Below are 24874 nucleotides of genomic sequence, written 5' to 3' on the forward strand. Positions count from 1 at the left end.
GGGTTGCTTATTCTTTCCTCATAACATATGAAACTGGATGTGGATCTTATGGTGTTGAAGAGAATACAGACATTTATTACAACTGTCTATTATATACAAACATTACATTTTTAGACACCTAAGCGGATGAGTTGTAGCTTTATCCTTGATCACAATGTCTTCATCTTTGACAACCAGTTCTTGATCCAGACACACGTAACAGCCATGGGGACCAAGTCTGCACCCTAATATGCCAACATGTTTATGCACAGGTTCGAACAAGACTTCTTCTCTACACAGGATCTCCCACCAACATTATACACCAGGTACATTGACGACATTTTCTTCCTCTGGACCCATGGCGAGGAGTCACTGATAAAACTACACAGTGACATCAACAAGTTTCATCCCACCATCAAACTCACCATGGACTACTCTCGACTATCTGTCTCATTCTTGGACACATGTGTCTCCATCAAGGATGGACACCTCAGCACCTCACTCTACTGAAAACCCACAGACAACCTCACAATGCTACACTTCTCCAGCTTTCACCCAAACATATTAAAGCAGCCATACCCTATGGACTAGCCCTATGTATACACTGGATCTGCTAGGATGAGGAGGAACGTGATGGACACCTGGAAGTACTCAGGGATGCCCTCCCAAGAACGGGGTACAATGCCCAACTCATCGACTGCTAGTTCCAACGTGCCACAGCAAGGAACCGTAATGACCTCCTCAGGAGACAGACACGTGCTACAACCGACATGGTACCCTTCATCATTTAGTATTTCCCAGGAGCTGCAAAATTATGCCAAGCTTTTCATGACCTGCAACACATTATCAATGAGGATAAGCACCTCACCAAGACCTTCCCCACCTCCACTACTTGCCTTTAAACAACCGCTAAACTACAAACAGATCGTTGTTCGTAGCAAGCTTGCCCGGCTCTCAGGACAACTCCATACAACCCTGTCATGGTAGGCGCTGCAAGACGTGTCAGAGTGTGGACGTAGATACCACCATTACACGTGGGGACACCTCCCACCTTGTACATGGCACGTACTCATGTGACTCAGCCAACGTTGTCTATCTTATACGTTGCAGGCAAGGATGCCCGGAGGCATGGTACATTGGGGAAACCGAGCAAAGGCTACGACAACGGATGAATGGGCACCGCACAATAATCAACAGACAGGGGTGTTCCCTCCCAGTTGGGGAACACTTCAGTGGTCAAGGACATTCAGCCGCGGACCTTTGGGTGACCATCCTCCAAGGCGGATTTCAGGACAAGCAGCAGAGAAAAGTGGCCGAGCAGAAGCTGATAGCTAAGTTCAGTACCCACAGGGAGGGCCTCAACTGGGACCTTGGGTTCATGTTACAATGTCACATTACAGGTGACCACTATTGCACTATACACACACATAGACACTCCTACACACATACACATGGACACACTTATACACAGATGTGCACACAGACTCCCACGCTCTCACATGCACCCCCTCACAGACTTAAGACACTCTGCACTCACTACACACACACACATACACTTTCGCACACTCACAGCCCCCAACCCAGACAACAGACAGACACACACACACACACACACACACAGATAAAGACCCACATGCACACATATATTTTGTGGGGTGAGTTTGTACTTGCAGGGTTACATTGTACTTTGCTCAAAAACTGCATGAATTCATGTAAAACTCCGTTATCTCAATTTTTATATTAGAATCAATCTAAATATCATGGCATAGACAGAGAACACAGGGGGCCAACACCTTCAACATATTGTCTAACTATCACCATTGTTAACAGCTAACCCGAGAATGCACCTTTTAAAAAAAAGGTTTTGTGATTTACTCATGAAAGAAGTGAAACTATCACAGTATTCTAACAGATGAAAGGCTTAACAGATAATCAATTTTTCAATGTATAATTTCAGTTACATCACACTGTAAATTTTTGCTATAAATTCTGTGTTAGGATTGAACCCTCCACTACCACCTGATGAAGGAGCGATGCTCCAAAAGCTAGTGTGCTTCCAATTAAACCTGTTGGACTATCACCTGGTGTTGTGTGATTTTTAACTGGGTATTAGATGGTATGAGATCTTTATTCCCTCAGGTCAGATGATATAGTGATAATAACATGAGATGTCTTTTAACAGAATACTGAACATGAAAAGTAGATTAACAATCTCAACTCAAGATGTCACAATCTGCGCCCAATGCTTTAGAAAGAATGTTAATTTTTTTTAGAAATTATTTAGCAAAGATTTACAATCGAGCACCAGGAATTAGCGGCTTCAGTCTCATGGGTATATTTTAGAAGGTCAGGAGTTCTTCTCAGACAAATGAAGATTGAGAGGAGATTTATTCGAGGTGCCCAAAATCATGACTGACCTGGATAGAGTTGATGGAGAAAAACTGTTCCCATTGGCAGAAAAAACTAATGGACATCAATATAAGGTGCATGACTAAAGAAACTAACAGGTCTTTGAGGAGAAATCTTTTTACATGCTGAATGGTTGAATCCGACATGCAGTGCCTGAGTGTGGTGGAGCCAGATTCACGAATGATATTCAACAGCCAAAGAGAGAGAAATTGCAGGGCTTTAGTGAAAAGACTATAGATCAGGACTGGCTTTTGTGCTTCCAGGAGAGCCGGTGTAGACAGTATGGTTGAGTTAATCTTCTTTTGCACTGTGAGCATTTCAATCCTGTGCTTTTCCTAACAGTTCACAGAGGGTGTGCATATAAGTCTCGGACGTTTGCACTGCTGTTCTACAGGGATTACATGAGAGCAATCCAGACAAACTTTCTCTGTTTTCACTCTCTCTTTAGGCAAAGTAGTGTAAGTTACTATATAACCTCCCATCATCCAAAAGCCATTGGTGGCATTGAGATAGAGTCACAGAATCATAGAGATGTACAGCACGAAAACAGACCCTTCGGTCCAACTCGACCATACAGACCAGACATCTCAACCCAGTATAGTCCCACCTGCCAGCACCCGGCCCATATCCCTCCAAACCCTTCCTATTCATATATCCATCCAAATGTCTTATAAATGTTGCAATTGTACTAGCCTCCACCACTTCCTCTAGAAGCTCATTCCATACACCTACCACCCTCTGTGTGAAAAAGTTGTCCCTTAGATCTCTTTTATATCTTTCCCCTCTCACCCTAAACCTATGCCCTCTAGTTCTGGACTTTCCCCCACCCCAGGGAAGAGACTTTGACTATTTATCCTTCCATGCACCTCGTGATTTTATAAACCTCTATAAGGTCACCCCTCAGTGTCTGACACCCAAGGGAAAACAGCCCCACCCTATTCAACCTCTCCCTATAGCTCAAGTCCTCCAACCCTGGCAACATCCTTGTAAATATTTTCTGAACCCTTTCAAGTTTCATCCTTCCAATAGGAAGGAGACCAGAATTGCATGCAGTATTCCAACAGTGGCCTAACCAATGTCCTGTACAGCCGCAACATGACCTCCCAACCCCTGTACTCAATACTCAGACCAATAAAGGAAAGCATACCAAATGCTTTCTTCACTATCCCATCTACCTGTGACTCCGCTTTCTAGGAGCTATGAACCTGCACTCCAAGGTCTCTTTGTTCAGCAACACTGCCAAGGATCCTACCATTAAGCGTATAAGTCCTGCTAAGATTTGCTTTCCCAAAATGCGGCACCTCACATTTATCTAAATCAAACTCCATCTGCCACTTCTCAGTCCATTAACCAACTGATCAAGATCCCGTTGTAATCTGAGGTAATCTTCTTAGCTGTCCACTACACCTCCAATTTTGGTGTCATCTGCAAACTTACTAACTATACCTCTTATGCTCACATTCATATAAATGATGAAAAGTAGTGTACCCAGCACCAAGCCTTGTGGCACTCCACTGGTCACAGGCCTCCAGTCTGAAAAACAACCCTCCACTACCACCCTCTGTCTTCTACCTTTGAGCCAGTTTTATATCCAAATGGCTAGTTCTCCCTGTATTCCATGAGGTCTAACCTTGCTCACCAGTTTCCCATGGGAAACCTTGACAAAAGCCTTACTGAAGTCCATAGAAATCATGTCCACCAATCTGCCCTCACAAATCCTCTTTGTTACTTCTTCAAAAAACTCAATCAAAGTTTTCCCAAGCATAAAACCATGTTGACTATCCTTAATCAGTCCTTTCCTTTCCAAATACATGTAAATCCTGTCTCTCAGAATTCCTTCCTACAACTTGCCCACCACTGACATCAGGCTCACTGGTCTATAGTTCCCTAGCTTGTCCTTACCGTCCTTCTTAAACAGTGGCACCATGTTAGCCAACCTCTAGTCTTCTGGCACCTCACCTGTGACTATCGATGATAACAAATATCTCAGCAAGAGGCCCAGCAATCACTTCCCTAGATTCCCACAGAGTTCTCGGGTACACCGGATCAGGTCCTGGGGATTTTCCACTTTTATGTATTTTAGGTCATCCAACACTTCTTTCTCTGTAATATGGACATTTTGCAAGATATCACCATCTATTTCCCTATATTCTATTTCTTTCATCTCCTTTTCTTCAGTAAACACTGATGCAAAATACACCCATCTCCTGCGGCTCCAACAAAGGCCGCCTTGCTGATCTTTGAGGGGCCCTATTCTCTCCCTAGTTACTGTTTTGTCCTTAATGTATTTATAAAAACCCTTTGGATTCTCCTTAACTCTATTTGCCAAAGCTATCTTATGTCACCTTTTTGTCCTCCTGATTTCCCTCTTAAGTACACTCCTACTTCCTACTCTTCTAAGGATTCATTCGATCTATCCTATCTTTACCTGACATATGCTTCCGTCTTTTTCTTAATCAAACCCTCAATTTCTTTAGTCATCCAGCCTTCCCTACTCTACCAGCTTTTTCTTTCACCAGAACATGAATATACTGTCTCTGGACTCTCGTTATCTCACTTCTGAAGGTTTCCCATTTTCCAGCCGTATCTTTACCTGCGAATATCTGCCCCCAGTCAGCTTTTCAAAGTTCTTGCCTACTACTGTCAAAATTGGCCTTTCTCCAATTTAGAACTTCAACTTTTAGATTTGGTCTATCCTTTTCCATCACTATTTTAAAACTAATAGAATTATGGTCGCTGACCCCAAAGTGCTCCCCCACTGACACCTCAGTCACCTGGACTGCCTTATTTCCCAAGAGTAAGTCAAGTTTTGCACCTTCTCTAGTAGGTACATCCACATATTAAATCAGAAACTTTTCTTGTACACACGTAAGAAATTTCTCTCCATCTAAACCCTTAACACTATGGCAGTCCCAGTCTATGCTGAAAATGTGTTGCCGGAAAAGCACAGCAGGTCAGGCAGCATCCAAGGAACAGGAGGATCGACGTTTCGGGCAAAGCCCTTCTTCTATGTTTGGAATGTTAAAATCCCCTGCCATAACTACCCTATTATTCTTACAGTTAACTGAGATCTCCTTACAAATTTGTTTCTCAATTTCCCTCTGACTATTAGGGGGTCTTTCATACAATCCCAATATGGTGATCGTTCCACCCAAATAACTTCCCTGGATATATTCCTGGGAGTGTCTTCCCTCAGTACAGCTGTAATGCTATCCCTTATCAAAAACACCACTCCCGTTCCTTTCTAGCCTCCTTTCCTGTCCTACCTGGAGCATTTGTGTCCTGGAACATTAAGCTTCCAGTCCTATCCATCCCTAAGCCATGTTTCTGTAATTACTGTGCTATTTGGGGGTGGCATGGTGGTTCAGTGGTTAGCACTGCTACCTCACAGCACCAGGGTCCCAGGTTCAATTCCAGCCTCGGGTGACTGTCTGCGTGGGTTTGCTCTGTTTTTCTCCCATAGTCCAAAAACATGTTGGTCAGGTGAATTGGCCATGCTAAATTGCCCATAGTGTTAGGTGCATCATTCAGAAGGAAATAGGTCTGGGTGGGTTAATCTTTGGAGGGTCGGTGTGGACTGGTTGGGCCGAAGGGCCTGTTTCCACACTGTAGGAAATCGAATCTAATCTAATCCCAGTCCCATGTTCGTAACCATGCCCTGAGTTCATCTGCCTTCCCTGTTAGGCCTCTTGCATTGAAATAATGAGCAGTATTCAGTGTGCCTTTCTACTAGACTTCACAATCCTAACTACTTTTCTAACTATACTTTTGAGCCCATCTAATTTTCATTTTAAACAGTACTGCAAATCCTTTTTGAACTTAGCAGAAGTTCAATTAAACATAACACATTTAAAACCATCATGCCTTCCGAAAGATTGCCCGATAACTCCTGTGCCGATTTGAATACCGAAATACTGCTGCTTAATTTCTTCCACATGCATTAATACATTGATGTTAAATTCTAGCTTGAACTATTTTAGTGCAGTGATTACAACATCAAAATAAAGAGATTAATTACGGTGTAGAATAACACAGTTAGGCATTAAAAATAATGTTAAGCAGTGTGATAAAATAATACATGAGATAAATTAATATTATTTAAAATAGAGAAGTTGATCTTTGCAGTTAAGTTTATGTTGCATTTCCTGACCTCTGAAAGGGCTGTTATGTGGAGGAGGAAGTGGGAAAAGCAAATAACATGCTTTACCATCAAGGTATAGCCACCCACTTTACTGTTTCAGAATCTAAGGTAAAACCTGAAATTAAGAGTATTTGTCAAGCTGCCTGGAGATACCAAGCAGGCATGTGCAGTTTGGCATATATCTGATTACAAGTATCACATGCAAAATCCAGAAAAACCCTAAATCTAGCTGGCCATGGTCCCAAGTGTATCAGAGTTTAGACATTGGGCTTGTCAAAACAATGAAACGAATGGCCTTCTTTGTGTTGTCAACCCTTATTGTTCTTTGATTAAAAATTAATCTTTGAGCTTTAATATTTCTGAAATTTTACACATTTCTGTAGATTTCATGATGTATTTTTTCTTCATATCACCATGACACCCATTGGCAAATCTGTGACTGCTGTTCCATGCCATTTAATATGCATATTAACAGTGGCATTTCACTGTTCCACAGTTCCATGACTGACCCATGCACAGTTAGCAGCTTCTGAGAATTGATATGGTATGAATGAAGAAGAACATCAACAATGATTCTTTTAACATAGTTTTGTGCCTATTTGTAGCCATCTACTGAAATATGGGAATCCCCTACAGCATGAAATATGAACCTGTCATTCAATGTATTATGAGATGTAAGATGATCAAAATGATAATGAGAAGCTTTGGAGTCTGCAGAAGTGATTTTGAGCTAGCATACTGCTACAACATGTAGGAGCATAAAATGGAATGTAAAATTATACAAGAATTTGGTGTTTTGATTTGTGTGGGGATAGGGATATAGGAAGGCATTGGCAGAAACTCTGATTAAATTTGGCTCATGACATTATATAAAGTTGAATTGAACTGAAATAAGACAGAAAATGTGTGAAAGAAATAGGTTTGTGGGCATAACAGCCACTTAGATCCCTAACTTTCTTGTGTTCATAAGTTGTTTTCCTCTTAATATTGCATTCCCTTTCCCAGGATAGCTTGTGACAACTGCTTTAAGCTAAATCAATTTTTCTGTGTGCACTTGTATCCATGTTTCACGCTCCAAATGATGATGGTAAGGGCCTGCACATGGTATACTGTAATGTAGTGAGACTGTTGTCCTACAGCTTCCATTGACCATTGAAGCTTTCCTGCTCTCAGTACCTGCAACTGGCATACTTAAAGAATGGAATGGAACATATAATTAAATTTATGGTGCGGGTGACATGCCCATCACTACCCTGCCTCCACTGCTATCTTACTGGTGGCATAGCAGTACTGGCAATAAGACCAATTGAACCTGTTATGTCTTTGATTAATGGTACTTAAAACTTCTTTCCAATTCCATTTGGATAGTGGGGAAAAGGACACTTTTTCGTCTAGGAGGTGCATCTAGTTAAATCTGGTCACTTCTCTGTGGGCTTTGGGTAAGGTCCATTCACCCCGTAGACCATAGAAGCCCAGGCAATGCTCATGGGATCAACTGCCTCTTCCTTTATGCGTGGCCTCCACGCATCCCGATTAGTCCTGGGAATACCCGTTCCCACTTACCTAAACTCTAATCTAGCTCCAGGGCATTGTTGTCATCCTTGCAGTAGCCATCACTCCCAGTGCTGCTTCTGGGATGAAGAGCTGCCTGCTTTCTGATGAACTAGGAGTTTTGGAGTTGAGGGATCCAGCGTCAGACAGTAGAGGCCATGACTTCTGATAAATAATTGCATCAAATAGGGCTGTCGATTCCTGGGTCAACAGAGGCAGGCTTGTAATCTGTGGCCATCACCTCTAAAAGAAATCCCAACTCCTTACTACAATGATGTAGTATCCAATGAATAGTTGAGCTTTGATAACAGGAAATCAGAACTTTTGAACAACACTCACCCATTTCTGTCAAGATATCTGGAAAACATTGGAACTGTCTCAAATTTGGGACGAGGTACCTACTGTGCTCTTTTAGGACTTGATTTTAAAAACACCCAAGTCTTATAGGATGAATGTTTTGCTCTGCTGCTTTTCTGAAATGTTTTCAACACTGTTCAATTAATAATTGTGAATGTAAATTTGCCATAGTATCATCAGCTCATAGGTCTACTCACTCATTTGAGAGAGACGATTGGTGGTGATTTAACCTAAGGATCACAGCCCCTCAGGCAAGAGGAGGAGTTGAGAAGCAGACACTTTATGGTAACCTCAATCAGTGCAGGAATTGAACCTATAGTGTTAGCTTCACTCTGCATTGAAAGCCAGACATTCAGTCAACTGAGCTTATCAATCCCCAATACCTATAATTGAGCATTGACAGTAAATTGGTTATCTTCCTTAGAATATGCATTGTTAATATCCTAAAACCATCATCACCAAAACAAATTATGTGGAAAAACATCTTGATCCTCCTGTAAATTGGTTGCAGTAGTTCTTCCATTACAATAGTGATTCCACTTCAAAAGTATATCATCATTTACAATGTGCTTTAGGACAAATTTTGCAATATAAATGCAACTTACTTTTCTCTTTTTTTGACAATGGTAGAACAGGTAAAGTGATTCATAAATCTCAATACTATTTGTCGCAGTGTGATGCCAACAATTAGTATCTGGAGGCTATGGAAAGCATTATATCAGCACAAGTAGCTTATCTTTAGTTTAGATTGCAACCTGATTGTCACTGAGAACAAACACTTATCCATGTATGTTTGACTTTAATAACTTCTGTAATTCTTAGAAACTATAACATGTAAGGTAAATTTTGCAAGTACTTTTGGTCTTCGACTGAGATGTATTTGAGAGACTGTGACTGGATATTCGGTGTATTTTGTTTGCATGTTATTATAGTAACTGGCAGGGTCAGCACTGTAGTGTTTGGTAGGTGCACATGCCCTTGCATCTTCTGATAATTTTAATTTAATCTGCTCAGTAGGAGATTTATCAGACCAAATTGGCCAATCATTCCACGCTCCACTGATTCACTTTCCATTGACTTTACTGCAATGTAAAAGCAGATGGGACATAAAATCGGTGGCTTGATAAGTTTTCAGCATGTGGCTTAAGTTAACCTTTGTATCTTAAATTCCACATAGTTTCTTCTAGGTAATTACCTATAAACACAGACAGGAAGATGGCAGCAAAAAGTGTCCATTGCCTCTGCTGACCTGTTTGACATTGTTCCACTACATCTCTTCTTCAAAATCTATGTGTAAGCATGATTCCAACCGGAAAGCCTTTGCCCAGCATCAGACACATGAAGTATCAGACCCACAGCATTTTCACAATGAAAAGTAAATGTTTCTTATAAAATTATAGAAAAAATAGCAACAGTTTATTAATGTGACTAGACAGAACTGGATAATTCATGAGTTACTGATAAATACGTTAAGAAAATCAGATCATGTCACATGACCCAAATCTCAAGTTGGAGTGCCAGTAAGAGGAATATCCCAAGGGAAACTAGAAGGTAGGCTAGAGTATACAATACTATTCCATGTTTCCTGTTCTGCCAGAACTAGATCTCCACACACATTTACCTGAAGGAGACTTGTCAGAGATAATTGCTGAGCTACCCTATATTGGTCCAAGTAGAGCTCTTGCTATCTATGGCCTGGCATGAATTCCACTGAGGTCCCAGGAAAGATTCAAGTGATAATTGTCAATAAATGCTGGATCAGATTGCTGACCTGAATTTAAGCATTGATGGCTCCCATAGGAGTTGTGAATGTTTTAGATTTCTGACATTGATGTCATTGATAAGATAGCTCAGCTTTCCAAAAGTTCATGGCAGGTGTCTCTGATGTACCTTTGCAAGTGCAACTGCCATGCAAGCCAGATTAATTATCCCCCCTCTGTATGTATGGATGGGCTTGATTTGGAGAGCTTAGTGCACCAGTGAAGACTTCAGCATTCTGGTCCCTGACTTTATTGCAGGATATTTGTTACTCTGTTCATAAGCTCTTGCTGTGCTTGGTCCATTCACTTTCCATTGTTGACAGTTTTATATCCTGGTTAATAATTTGTGTTCCCCAGAATGAACTTGTTTTAATAATTTTAAATTAATTTTGGAGCATTCTGTAATGTCATTCAATCCATGTGTATTGCTGCTTAAGTATCATTGCAGAGATTTATCAGGGTGTTGCCGGGCATGGACGTTTTGAGTTATAAAGAATGGCTGGATAGACTGACACTTTTTTAACTGGAGGTTGATAGGTGAAGTTTAGAAAATAATAAGAGGTCTAGATAGAGTTAATGCCAGTGTCTTCTCTAGGATAGGGGAATTCAAAACTAGGAGGCACATTTTTAAAGGTGAGAAAAGAGAGAAATTAAAAAGGTGCAAGATGCAATTTTTCTTTTGCACAGAGGGTGGTTTGTGTGTGGAATGAACTTCCTAAGGAAGTGGTGGATGTAGGTACAATAACAATGTTTAAATGATATTTGGATAGGTACATGCATAGGAAAGGTTTGGAGGGATATGGACTAGAAGCAGGCAGGTGGGACTAGATTAGTTTGGAATTGTGTTTGGCATGGACTGTTTAGACCACACTATGCTGTGTGATTATGACTCTATTTTTACCAACTTTGTTAGCATATTAATAACCTTAAAACATTATTTTTGTGCTTAACCTTAGAAACACCAACTGACATTATATAATGAACAGAAGCAACAAAACAACTGAACATTTTTGTACAAATGTGTGGAGGTGTGATATTTACTTCTCCATGCTGAGCACTTCAGAACTGTTTAAAATAGCACAGAGACTCAGATTTTCATTCAAATGACTTGAAACTCAGTATTGCAATGAGTGATTTTGCAAAGTTGTTCAAAACATTTGAATAATTTAGTGTGAGAAATATTTCATGCAGGCATCCTTTAACCCACAGTAGCTTCCATTTCATTATTTATCACCACAGGAGGTAACACTGTTTGTGGCCTGGGTGTGATTGTGCACTTGCCACAGACGTGCTCCGCAAAACAGTTTATATCCTGCACAGAGTAACCCTTTGAGGATTATAAGAATTCAGCACAAATATGTAAATGCAACATATTAATATCTAAGAGAAACAGCAAAGTTCTGAAGAAGGGTCTCTGGACTCAAAACATTAGCTGTGATTTCTTTCCACAGATGCTGCCAGACCTTTCGAGCTGTTCCAGCAGTTTCTGGTTTTGTTTCTGGTTTCCAGCATCCGCAGTCCTTGCAGTTTTTATATGAATATGTAGGCTGCTTGGATTGGGGAAGGGGGAGGCAGTTATAGAGAAAGTGAGTGAAACGAAATACTGTTTTTGGACTGTGGTAGTAACTAATTGCCTTAATTTGTACTTGCCTGGAGGTGCTAAACAACACATCTGCAATTTAGCACTAAGTATTGATTAGAAGGATTGTCAGTGGTCTTCTTGCTGAGGAGGAAGTACGTTCTGTAATTGAAGGATGGGAAGAAATAAACATGAAATAATGAGTATCTCTTGAATTAATGCTTGAAGTCAATATCAATGGTATGTTTATTCCCAAACAGCTGGAAACTATAAGGTGATGGTGTTATTTGAAACATTTGCCATGCGACCATTTTAATATACACTTTAAAGCAACAATCAGCGTTTTAATAAGCCTCTGAGAGACCATTCTGAGAGGCAGAAGTTTATGCCCCTTTGGCCTTTTGTTATGCATGCTGCAAGAGCCATGTTTACATCCCAGTCATAAATCAGCACAAACACTAGAATCATATAATTCCTACAGTGTGAAAGCAGACTATTCAGCCCAACGAGTGCATACTGACCCTCAGAAGCACGTCCTACCCAGACATACTCCCTACATTATCCCTGCATTTTCCATAGCTAATCCACCTAACCTACACATCCCTGGAGACTTACCAATCCACTTAACCACCACATCTTTGGACTATGAGATGAAACTGGAGCACCCAGAGGAAACACATGCAGACATGGGGAGAATGTATGAACCCCATGAAATCAGTCATACAAGGGTGAAATTGAACCTGAGTCCCTGGCGCTGTGAAGTAGCAGTACTAACCACTGAGCCACCATGCCATCCAAAACCAGAATTACTGTTCTAAGCGTGTTGTTTGCCCACATTCAAAAGGAAATAGCTGAGAAAAGTGCTTTACACTCCAATTCACTAATAGGTATATGGAGGTCCTGGTGGACCAGGTGGTAGAGTGGAAGCTATCCTCTTTCCTCAGGATTCTCAAAATAAACCATGACCATCATTAAAACTCCCACTGTCCAGGCTGTAATGGCATCACAGAACCCAAGACTGAGATTGGATGTACTCTTGACTAATTATGTCAGGACCTCCCGACTCATCAAAATTACCCTAATTGGTACACTAAGGATTACCTCCTTTAGAATTACAGGCATGGCTATTTGGTTCAAGCACATACAATGTTTTTGTCATGGGGTTGCTGACACATGCTGTAGATGATATTGGTATAACATAGTGATGTTCAGCAGCATGCCCATCCCTTTGACTGTTCTGCAAAATGGAGATTGAATTGAATTGAATTGAATTTATTGTCACATGTACCGAGGTACAGTGCAGATGCTGTGGGTGTCCAAGTAAACACAAATAAGTGAGCATGAAGAAAGCAAGCTCAGAGCCCTGAGTTCTCTCCTGTACAGCAGATGTATGTGAAAACGATGTGACCCTGCATGTAGAGCAACCTAGCTGGAGTATTGCATTGTAAATTGTTGGAGAGCTCCAATGTTCAGCGGCACCATGTTGTTGTGTGTCCTGAGGTAGACTGGGATCAGCTACGATAGTGTGATGAGCCTGGTGTTTTGCCAATGCTGACTTCTGAGAACGAAGGATGGAGATGGACACACAGGTCATTCAGTGTTCAATACGATGTTGCAGAAATGATGGTCAATATGGAAACCCAGAAAAAGCATGCAAGTTGCATAGTTATGAGATAACCATTTAAACTTGCAAGTCAGGTGAGGTTCTCATCTCATCATTGAAACTTTAAAAGGAAAGTTGGATTTTTTATTCCCAAAATCATGAATATTCTACCAAATTGCTCACCATTGCCAATGCCACTCATGGGCTGGGAAAATTCCGCCATGAGTTTCCAACATGGATCATCAATAGTCTTGGCTTCAGTGCTGGCAAGAAATGCAAGTAAAGCCATGGCATTTCTCAGACAGGGAAAATCAGAATGGTGCAATCTCATATTTGGAAGCAAAATAGTGCTGATATAATTTTGGAAGCAAGTGTACTGCAGGGATGAGAGAACGTAACTATACCAACATAAACTATTATAAGACAATATAATTTTAATTTAAAATTCACAAGAGAAATGTACATCCTATACTGTTCTACTCAGCCATATTATCACTCACTGTTTATATCCAGTTTAATTCAATTCCTTAGCTTTCTTAATAAAACCTCAAGAGAGCAACTTCAATGGTCTTATACGTTTAATATCAAATTGAATAAAATAAATAAGGACTAAAATTTTGCTGCCATGGTTTCTGACATGAGATCAACATATAGGATACTCTTCAAAATAATTATCTCATTTATAGAGTGAAATAATATGCGAGATAGCTTTAAAAGCATGTATTTTCTCTTCTGATTGGAAATCTTTTAATCAGGGCTTCTTCCCCCTAAAGTTGCTCATGACATTCATAGCTGCATTCCAAAGAGGATTCATTGAAATTAGCGGAGCTCATGAATCCAGATCAGAAAATATAAAATGCCGATGCAGACTTGCTGACTAGAAAATATTTCCATGTTGTATATTTTATGTATTTCTATACAAAATGCATACTGTCTTCAGAACCTCGCACTTGAATTACTTGCATCAGGTTTCCACCCCTGAGCCAGTACCAAGACAGCTTATATCAAAGTCATGTGACATCATATATGACAGAAACAAAGGTAAACATTTCCCTTGATCTCCTCCATCTGTGTGCAGCTTTTAACACAGTTGACAACATCCTCCACTTCTAACAGTTTTCTAGATAGGTGGGTTACAGATGGGTTAGCTCAGTTGGTTAGATGGCCAATTTGCCTTGCCAACTGATATCAACAGCATGGATTCAATTCCCACACCAGTTGAGGTTAATATGAATGATTCTCCTTCTCAACCTGTCCCCTTGCCTGAGGCATGGGAACCTTCAGATTAAACCATCACCAGTTATCTCTCGCGAATGAAAGAGCAGCCCTATGGTCTGGTAAGACTATGGTAAGTTTACATTTTAGACGGTTGGGGCAACTAATACCTGGTTAACACCTATTAATAGCTTGGATGGAAGATAAAAACCAACATCTAAGTTGGATCTAAGATTTTGTACTGTAAATACTCAATAACATTGAATGTTCAGGCTGGATACATTGGATATGATCTATGCATTAAATATAAACTGAACATTTAAAATGGATCTAGATATAGAAAATATAAGAGATATAATTCACATAATGCTTATTGCCATTGCTGCTGTTGTCAAAATTCCTCTTTTCCATAGGTTGGCTTTGATATGGTATCCTGTACTTGTGAAGCTAACATACATGGTCACTCTGAGAATCCGTTGCAGAATTTTATTACATATATTTAAGCAGAAACAAAAAGTTCAACTCAAGCAAAGTGGAGTTTGTGGCATTATATTAGGTTTCAGTATACTTAATTGGAAGGAGAATAAACTTAACCTGCATTTCTTTTGATGTTTGCTATCTGATACACTTAGTGAATGATGTATGTACGCATGTGTCTGTGTGCATGGGAGAGAACAGAAATAGCTTCTGATGCAGCCACACAATCAAAAAGATGACTGAAACTCTGTCTGGATCTATGGGGATGGTGAGTGTTTATCTATGTAAGATACTAACTAGGCTACCAAATAACCTGGAACTCTTTCCCCTCAGATTCAGCACCTTTAGGAAAGGAGACAATAAAATGAGGCAAAAAAACACAGCGTGCGCACATTTATTTTATAATGTTAACAAAAGAATAGAAATGTACTATAATTAATAAATACTGTAAACTTTTAACTACTTCACTGTTTTTTACAGAAACAATATTAACTCCACAATTTATTGTTCCCTATTTAGCGTTATATCTTCTACAAACATTCACGAGAAGTGAAACCTCCTGAAGACCTGCAGGATTTAGGTGTCAGATTCTTGCAACCATTTGTGAACCTACTGTCGAAAGGCACATACTGGTGGATGAACACCTTCATAACAACAGCGCATAAACGACCTATTGACCTTAAAGCCATTGGCAAGCTGCCTTTTGCTATGAGAGCTGCGACCAATTATATGCACCTAAAAGATGCATATGAAGCACAAAAGGTAGAGCACTCAAATATTTTAAAACATATTGTTTAGTTTTGAGTATTTTGCTTAAATGTTTAATACTGTGTATTAGATTCCCTTGGGTATTCTGTGTATAACTGCCTTGTCACTCACATGGGCACATCAAGAATTTCTAGGATTTAGCTGTAGGTCTGTGTTCTGCTGATCAACTTTTACCTTGGAAAGCATTATCTCATATTACCAAGCTAGGGAGAAAAAGATCTATTTTAATTCCCTGCTTCTGATCACAAGTAAGTGATACCGGCATTTGTGTATAAATGGATAACAACTAGGTGTAACTGAAGTGTGAAGTTCCACAATTGACCTATTGACACTTCCTGTTTTCACACTGGAACAGTTGCTATTGAGCTTAGTTTGGTAGAGGTGCTAGCACATATAAATCAGCATCACAGCATGAGCCACCACTCTCAGAGAAGTTAAAAACCCAAAAGGGAAAAAAAAATGAAGTGATAGCAGAGGTTACTTTCTTGGAAGTTAATGCTTGTAAATCATTCTTTCAATAAACTTGATAAAACAGCAATTAATGTGAAAATATTTAGGTTACTCACATGATCTCCACATATTCTAGACACTGGATGGTAAATTGATCAGCAGTTTTTGATCACAGAGGATACCATTTGTGAGGCTTTTGACTTAGTGTCAGAGCCAAAAGTTAGATTTTTCAGCTATACTTCATTGCTGGATGATCATCCATTCATTCTTCCAGAAAGTAAGCAGGACCCACAGGACTAAACCTACAATTAGAAAGTATCCTTATATAATGTCCTATTTATCAAGCAAGCTAAATGAAGACTTTGTGAAACCCAGTTTGTTTGGGACAATTGGCTTGTTATTACAGTCTAAATGGGTGACCATTGGAAACCAATCCAACTTATTTGAGACTTTGAACTTCTATTATGAAAAAGTGAGTCTGAAAGTTCTTTGATCTCCATTGCTTTCAAAGGCAAGTAGTCATTGTGAAAGCTGTTATCAAAGCTCCCACTGCTTCAGCTGGATGGATGATGAATAATTTCTATAACCATATCCCTAGATCAGGAAGTTCACTTGCAAGAACACATGAACATTCTTTCATTCCATCAGTTAAAGTTTAATCATAAATTCCATAAATTCTAGACACTACGATACAAAAAAGCTAGACTTAATTCCATAAGGTGACTAGAAATAACACAAGAATAATCCCTTGTAGTCTTACACTGACAACTGTGATAAATTGTGTATCATTGCCTTTCTCATTTTTCATCGGGATTTTTTGAGGGAAATTCATTTGTTCCACAATGTTGGGATTCTATGATCTCTGATTATACACACTGCTTGACCATTGGCAGCGTATGTAAATATCTTCTAAACAGATCTTCTTCCCCTATAATCACATTTGAGTATTCATATTCATAGTAGCCACATAAAAGCGGCTTAAGAATAAAAGGCATTGAATATATTTGTACACTTTTTTTTTACTGGCACATTTTGGAACAGTGCCATTCCATTTCGCCTGACATCAGAATAGCAGAACATCTGGTTCTATAAGGAAAGGTGATTAATTTTTTTTACAATCAGGTTTATGTCAGATATTTCACCAAGCATTCTAGATTGCCATCTATTGTAGTAGGCTGGCATCCAGTTGTTTGAAAAACAGCCAAACAACTGTTTGGACTTCTGCTACAATTATGTTGATATTTGTGTGTCATCCATCTTCTCTGGAGTTACATATAGAAATCCAAATTTTGTTCTAGTCAAATGTTATAAAGAGTTGACCTTCCACAAAACCATCAGAGAAAAGACTTGGAATACTAGAAACAATCAGAAGGATTTAGCTATACAATAGATATATTCAAGAAGGACTTAGAGCTAAAGGGATCAGAGGATTTGGGGAGGAAGTGGAAACAGGATACTGAGTTGGATGATCAGCTATGATCATATTGAATGGTGGAGCCAATTGAAGGACTGAATGGCCTATTCCTACTCCTGTTTTCTATTAATCATCTTTCAGACATCTCTAAAAGATATCCAAGAGATTGTAAGTTTTCTTTTTTTGCGAAACAAAACAGTATACAGTTTTCAGTGTACTTGGTGGTCTGGTAACAAAGACAAATTTTCAGCAATCTTTTCAAAAGATAATCTCATCAAGATTCAAATAATTATTACATAGGTTAACTTTGACTTCTTGAATCTTGTATTTCATCCTCATTTCAGAATTTATGTCCTATTAGTAGGAATGATTTGACACAATTAATAGCTATCAAAAGTCTATATGCCAATTAAACATAAATCAGTTTAACCGTTTCAAGACATCCAGCACTTCCTCCTCTGTAATCTGGACATTTTGCAAGATGTCACCATCTATTTCCCTACAGTCTATATCTTCCATATCCTTTTCCACAGTAAATACTGATGCAAAATATTCATTTAGTACCTCCACACAAAGGCCGCCTTGCTGATCTTTGAGGGGCCCCATTCTCTCCCTAGTTACCCTTTTGTCCTTAACATATTTGTAAAAACCCTTTGGATTCTCCTTAATTCTATTTAGATTAGATTAGATTACTTACAGTGTGGAAACAGGCCCTTCGGCCCAACAAGTCCACACTGCCCCGTTGAAGCGCAACCCACCCATACCCCTACATTTACCCCTTACCAAACACTACGGGCAATTTAGCATGGCCAATTCACCTGACCTGCACATCTTTGGACTGTGGGAGGAAACCGGAGCACCCGGAGGAAACCCACGCAGACACGGGGAGGATGTGCAAACTCCACACAGTTAGTCGCCTGAGGCGGGAATTGAATCCGGGTCTCTGGCGCTGTGAGGCAGCAGTGCTAACCACTGTGCCACCGTGCCGCCCACAAAGCTATCTCATGCCCCCTTTTTGCCCTCCTGATTTCCCTCTTAAGTATACCCCTACTGCCTTTATACTCTTCTAAGGATTCACTCTATCTATCCTGTCTATACCTGGCATATGCTTCCTTCATTTTCTTAACCAAACCCCCAATTTCTTTAGTCATCCAGCATTCCCTATACCTACCAGCCTTCCCTTTCACTCTGACAAGAATATACTTTCTCTGGATTCTCGTTATCTCATTTCTGAAGGCTTACCATTTTCCAGCCGTCCCTTTACCTGCGAACATCTGCCTCCAATGAGCTTTTGAAAGCTCTTTCTGGATTAGTGGTGCTGGAAGAGCACAGCAGTTCAGGCAGCAGCCAAGTAGCTTTGAAATCGACGTTTCGGGGCAAAAGTCCTTTTGAAAGCTCTTGCCTAGTAAAGTCAAAATTGGCCTTTCTCCTAATTAGAACTTCAACTTTTATATCTGGTCTATCCTTTTCCATCACTATTTTAAAACTAATAGAATTATGGTTGTTATCCCCAAAGTGCTCCCGCACTAACACCTCAGTCACCTGCCCTGCCTTATTTCCCAAGAGTAGGTCAAGATTTGCATCTTCTCTAGTAGGTACATACACATACTGAATCAGAAAATGGTCTTGTATACACTTAAGAAATTCCTCTCCATCTAAACCTTTAACACAATGGCAGTCCCAGTCAATGTTTGGAAAGTTAAAATCCCCTACCATAACTACTTTATTATTCTTACAAATAACTGAGATCTCCTTACAAGTTTGTTTCTCAATTTCCCTCTGACTATTAGGGAGTCTATAATACAATCCAAATAAGGTGATCATCCCTCTCTTATTTCTGAGTTCCACCCAAATAACTTCCCTGGATGTATTTCCGGGAATATCCTCCCTCAGCACAGCTGTAATGCTATCCCTTATCAAAAATGCCACTCCCCCTCCTGTCTTGCCTCCCTTTCTCTTTCCTGTAGCATTTGTTTCCTGGAACATTAAGCTGCCAGTCCTGCCCATCCCTGAGCCATGTTTCTGTAATTGCTATGATTTCCCAATCCCATGTTCCTAACCATGCCCTGAGTTGATCTGCCTTCCCTGTTAGACCCCTTGCATTGAAATAAATGTAGTTTAATTTATTAGTCGTACCTTGTCTCTGCCTGCCCTGACTCACTTCTCTTCTCAACTGTACCAGTCTCAGATTGATCTGTTTCCTCACTATCTCCCTGGGTCCCCCCCCCCCCCCCCCCCCCCCCCCCCACCTTACTAGTTTAAATCCTCCCAAGCAGTTCTAGTAAATTTCCCTGCCAGTATATTAGTCCCTTCCAATTGAGGTCCAATCCATCCTTCTTGTACAGGTCACTTCTACCCCAAAAGAGATTCCAATGATCCAAAAAATGTGAATCCTTCTCCCATACACCAGCTCCTCAGTCATGCATTCATCTGCTATATCCTCCTATTCCTGCCCTCACTAGCTCGTAGCACTGGGAGTAATCCAGATATTATTACCCTTGAGGACATCCTTTTTAAATTTCTGCCTAACTCTCTATAATTTCCCTTCAGAATCTCAACCTTTTCCCTTCCTATATTGTTGGCTCCAATGTGGACAATGACCTCTTGCTGGCCCCCGTCCCCCGTCACCCGTGAGAACATTCTGCACCCTCTCTGAGACATCCTTGATCCTGGAACAAGGGAAACAACACACCATTCTGCTTTTTCTCTGCTGGCCACAGAAACATCTGTCTGTACCTCGGGCGACAGAATCCCCTGACACAATTGATCTCTTGGAAGCTGACATACCCCTCGTTGCATTAGAGCCAGTCTCAATACCAGAAACTTGGCTGTTTTGTGCTACGTTCCCCTGAGAATCCATCACCCCCTAAACAGCATACCTGTTTGAAATGGGTATAATCCACAAAAGACTCCTGCCCTAGGGGCCGACCTCTCTTACCTTTCTTGGAGTTAACCCAATTATGTGACTGTATCTGAGACTTTTACCCCTTCCTATAACTGCCATCCATCACATACTGTTGCTGTTGCAAATTCCTCATCGCTTCTATCTGTCTCTCCAACCAATCCACTCGATCTGATAAGATTCGCATCCAACAGCACTTATGGCAGATATAATCCGCAGTAACCCTTAAACTCTCTTTAAACTCCCACATCTGACAAGAAGTCCATATCACTGCAAAGGCCATTTTTGCTCCTTCACAATCTACAGACCCAGAAAATAACACCATCTTATTCGTCTACAAACACTGCCCCAGGTTAAATTAATAGTTATGACTTATATTTTAAGTTTAATCAAGAGACTTATCTCTAAAAATATATAATCAAGAAAGAACCCACTGTACTCACTAATACAGCCTTTCTCTTGGACAGACTTAAAACAATGATTAACTTATCTGATTCTGTGTTGTGAACTTCGCCTAAACTGGTTCCTCCAAGACTAGTTGTGAAATTCACTGTTTGTTCATTTTCCCAGATGGACTCAGATGTCCAGCGACACATGAATTCAAAAACAGCAAAGGCAGTAACTGTGCAGGTTCTCTCTCTCTCTCTCTCTCTCTCTCTCCTGCACTGTCCTCACCATGTGCTTAAAGGTGGATAAATCCCCAGGACCTGATCAGGTGTACCCGTGAACTCTGTGGGAAGCTGTAGAAGTGATTGCTGGGCCTCTTGCTGAGATATTTGTATCATCGATAGTCATAAGTGAGGTGTCAGAAGACTGGAGGTTGGCAAATGTGGTGCCACTGTTTAAGAAAGGTGGTAAAGACAAGCCAGGGAACTATAGACCGGTGAGCCTGACCTCAGTGGTGGGCAAGTTGTTGGAGGGAATCCTGAGGGACAGGATGTGCATGTATTTGGAAAGGCAAGGACTGATTAGGGATAGTCAACATGACTTTGTGCGTGGGAAATCATGTCTCACAAACTTGATTGAGTTTTTTGAAGAAGTAACAAAGAAGATTGATGAGTGCAGAGTAGTAGATGTGATCTATATGGACTTCAGTAAGGCGTTCGACAAGGTTCCCCACGAGAGACTGATTAGCAAGGTTACATCTCATGGAATAAAGGGAGAACTAGCCATTTGGATACAGAACTCGCTCAAAGGTAGAAGACAGAGGGTGGTGGTGGAGGGTTGTTTTTTCAGTCTGGAGGCCTGTGACCAGTGGAGTACCACAAGGATTGGTGCTGGGTCCTCTACTTCTTGTCATTTACATAAATGATTTGGATGCAAGCATAAGAGGTACAATTAGTACGTTTGCAGATGACACCAAAATTGGAGGTGTAGTGAACAGCGAAGAGGGTTACCTCAGATTACAACAGATCTGGACCAGGTGGGCCAATGGGCTGAGAAGTGGCAGATAGAGTTTAACTCAGATAAATGCGAGGTACTGCATTTGGGAAAACAAATCTTAGCAGGACTTATACACTTAATGGTAAGGTCCTAGGAAGTGATGCTGAACAAAGAGACCTTGGAGTGCAGGTTCATAGCTCTTTGAAAGTGGAATCGCAGGTAGATAGGATAGTGAAGAAGGCATTTGGTATGCTTTCCTTTATTGGTCAGAGTATTGAGTACAGGAGTTGAGAGGTCATGTTGCGGCTGTACAGGACATTGCTTGGCCAGTGTTGGAATATTGCGTGCAATTCTGGTCTCCTGCCTATTGGAAAGATGTTGTGAAACTTGAAAGGGTTCAGAAAAGATATACAAGGATGTTGCCAGGGTTGGAGGATCTGAGCTATCGGGAGAGGCTGAACAGGCCTGCAGCATCGGAGGCTGAGGGGTGACCTTATTGATGTTTACAAAATTATGAGGGGCATGGATAGGATAAATAGACAAAGTCTTTTCCCTGGGATCGGGGATTCCAGAACTAGAGGGCATAGGTTTAGGGCGAGAGGGGAAAGATACAAAAGAGACCTTTTCACGCAGAGGGTGATACATGTATGGAATGAGCTGCCAGAGGATGTGGTGGAGGCTGGTACAATTGCAACATTTAAGAGGCATTTGGATGGGTATATGAATAGGAAGGGTTTGGAGGGATATGGGCCGGGTGCTGGCAGGTGGGGCTAGATTGGGTTGGGATATCTGATCGGTGTGGACAGGTTGGGCCGAAGGGTCTGTTTCCATGCTGTACATCTCTTTGACTCTTTGACTTCAGTATTTTATACCATCCTCTCAATGATAGAATGAGTAAACATTGTACAGGGAATTTTCTGACTTTAATTGAAATGTAGTCGGAAACCCTGGAGAAGCAGTATGGTACAGATTGATATGTGTTCACCTGGGCTATGGTGTGAGCTTGGAGAATTTCTGTGAAAATTCTATTTTCTGATGTCTTTATATTTTCATCTATACATGTACCACTGCACTTGTAAAGTGTATTTTTAGGTAAAACGCATTGAGCTATTGCATTTGATAGGTTAGGATATAAATTCAAGTATTATTGCTATTTATCAGATGTGATATTAAACTAAGTTCAGTAAAATACAAAATGGGATCAGCTGTAACATCTTTTGAATGATTTTCCTGTTTTATTTCCATCTTTTGGAGGGTAGAACAATGTTCTTGTCATCCTTTTGTTTATCTCACTAGTTAATTACACATAATTTAAGCCTAAACTGGCAAATGATTCACTGCTTCTCGTTCAAATGTTTGTTTTCTTTACTTGTGGTTTGCTTAGTTACATCAATATTTAATGTCATGAAGGAAATGTGAGTCAAGAGCAAACTAGATGATCTCTCTATTGGTTAGAGAAATGACTATTAATTCCTCAAAACTACAAGATTACCAGTGTTAGTAACTTTTTGTTGATATTTCACAATTTTATGCATCATGTTTTTGTTCTAAATGTTGCTAAATTCAGTGAAGAATATTCTAAAAACCAACAGTTGATATTCAGTGAGGATTGGTTATCTGGGCATTAAAAGTTCTGATATCTTCACTGGTTTAATTTTATATGAAATTTCAAAACCTCTCTACAAATGTGTGCATCGTGACATTTTCCAAACATGTCCAGCACCATTTAATTATCTGAGTAGTTTTGTTAACATTGACTTCAACATCTGAAGGTGAAATCACCCTCTAAAAATAATAAAGTTTGGACTATATTGAGATCAACACATACGCGCATGTGCATACAGGCACACTCATGCACACACACATACAGAATGTCTTTCTTTCAGTGCAATGATAGGGTTGGAATACATCATCCTCAATGCATTAAAGTTTGAATGTATGATGGAATCTATTTTTATTTATGTAGAATGAACAAACTAAGAGAGATATTGATTTGGCATAGGGATGGAATTGGCCATTTAACCCCTTTAGTTCATTTGATAATTAGTGAGATTATGACTGAACTGAAACGCAAGTTCAAATATCATTTGTTGCTCCATATCCATTGATATAGGGTGTAGTTTTGCTCGCTGAGCTGTAGGTTTGATATCCAGACATTCTATTACCTGGCTAGGTAACATCATCAGTGGCGACTTCCAAGTGAAGCGAAGCTGTTGTCTCCTGCTTTCTATTTATATGTTTGTCCTAGATGGTACCTAGATCTAAAAAAAACCCACCAATTGAACTGGGACAACACATCTATCCTGGGACAGGCTAAGCAAAGACATGCCAGAGAATTCCTAGAGGCCTGGCACTCCAACCACAATGCCATAAACAAATGCATCGATCTAGATGCCGTCTATCAACCCCTCAGAAAAGGAACAGGAAATGACATCACCACAAACCCCAGGAATCCCATCCAGGAGAAAGATATAAATAGAAAGCAGGAGACAACAGCTTTGCCTCACTTGGAGGTCGCCACTGATGATGTTACCTAGCCAGGTAATGAAACGTCTGGATATCAAACCTACAGCTCAGCGAACAAAGTTACACCCTAAACCTCAACCTGAGCTACAAACCTTCACAAACTTTGCAAAAATCCATTGATATCTTTAGTTAACAAAAAAATTATTGTGTTAACTGTTTTGAAAATTCCAATTCAGCTCACACCCATGGCCATTTGAAAGCAAGAGTTCAAAATTTGTACTATTCTTATTGTGAAAAAGTTCTCCCTTATTCTGCTCCTAAAGAACCCATATCTAATTTTTATATTATAAACCTGTTCTCAGGTTCATGGGGCCTGGGGCTTGGGTTTGATCCTGTGATGGTAGGTGGTGGAATTTGGAC

At 40.3% G+C, this 24874-nt stretch overlaps 1 protein-coding gene across 6 annotated transcripts in view; it reads left to right on the top strand.

Annotated features, from left to right (window-relative positions):
• Window positions 1-24874, top strand: part of abcc8 (ATP-binding cassette, sub-family C (CFTR/MRP), member 8) — a 225890-nt gene that overhangs the window by 41561 nt on the left and 159455 nt on the right. For all 6 annotated transcript variants that reach the window (XM_072592226.1, XM_072592229.1, XM_072592230.1 and 3 more), the window contains one exon: window positions 15591-15833. In XM_072592226.1, coding sequence (XP_072448327.1) covers window positions 15591-15833 — 243 coding nt within the window. The remainder of the gene's footprint in view (window positions 1-15590; window positions 15834-24874) is intronic.

Source organism: Chiloscyllium punctatum, chromosome 22 (genome assembly GCF_047496795.1).
Source record: "Chiloscyllium punctatum isolate Juve2018m chromosome 22, sChiPun1.3, whole genome shotgun sequence".
Taxonomy (NCBI): Eukaryota; Metazoa; Chordata; class Chondrichthyes; order Orectolobiformes; family Hemiscylliidae; genus Chiloscyllium; species Chiloscyllium punctatum.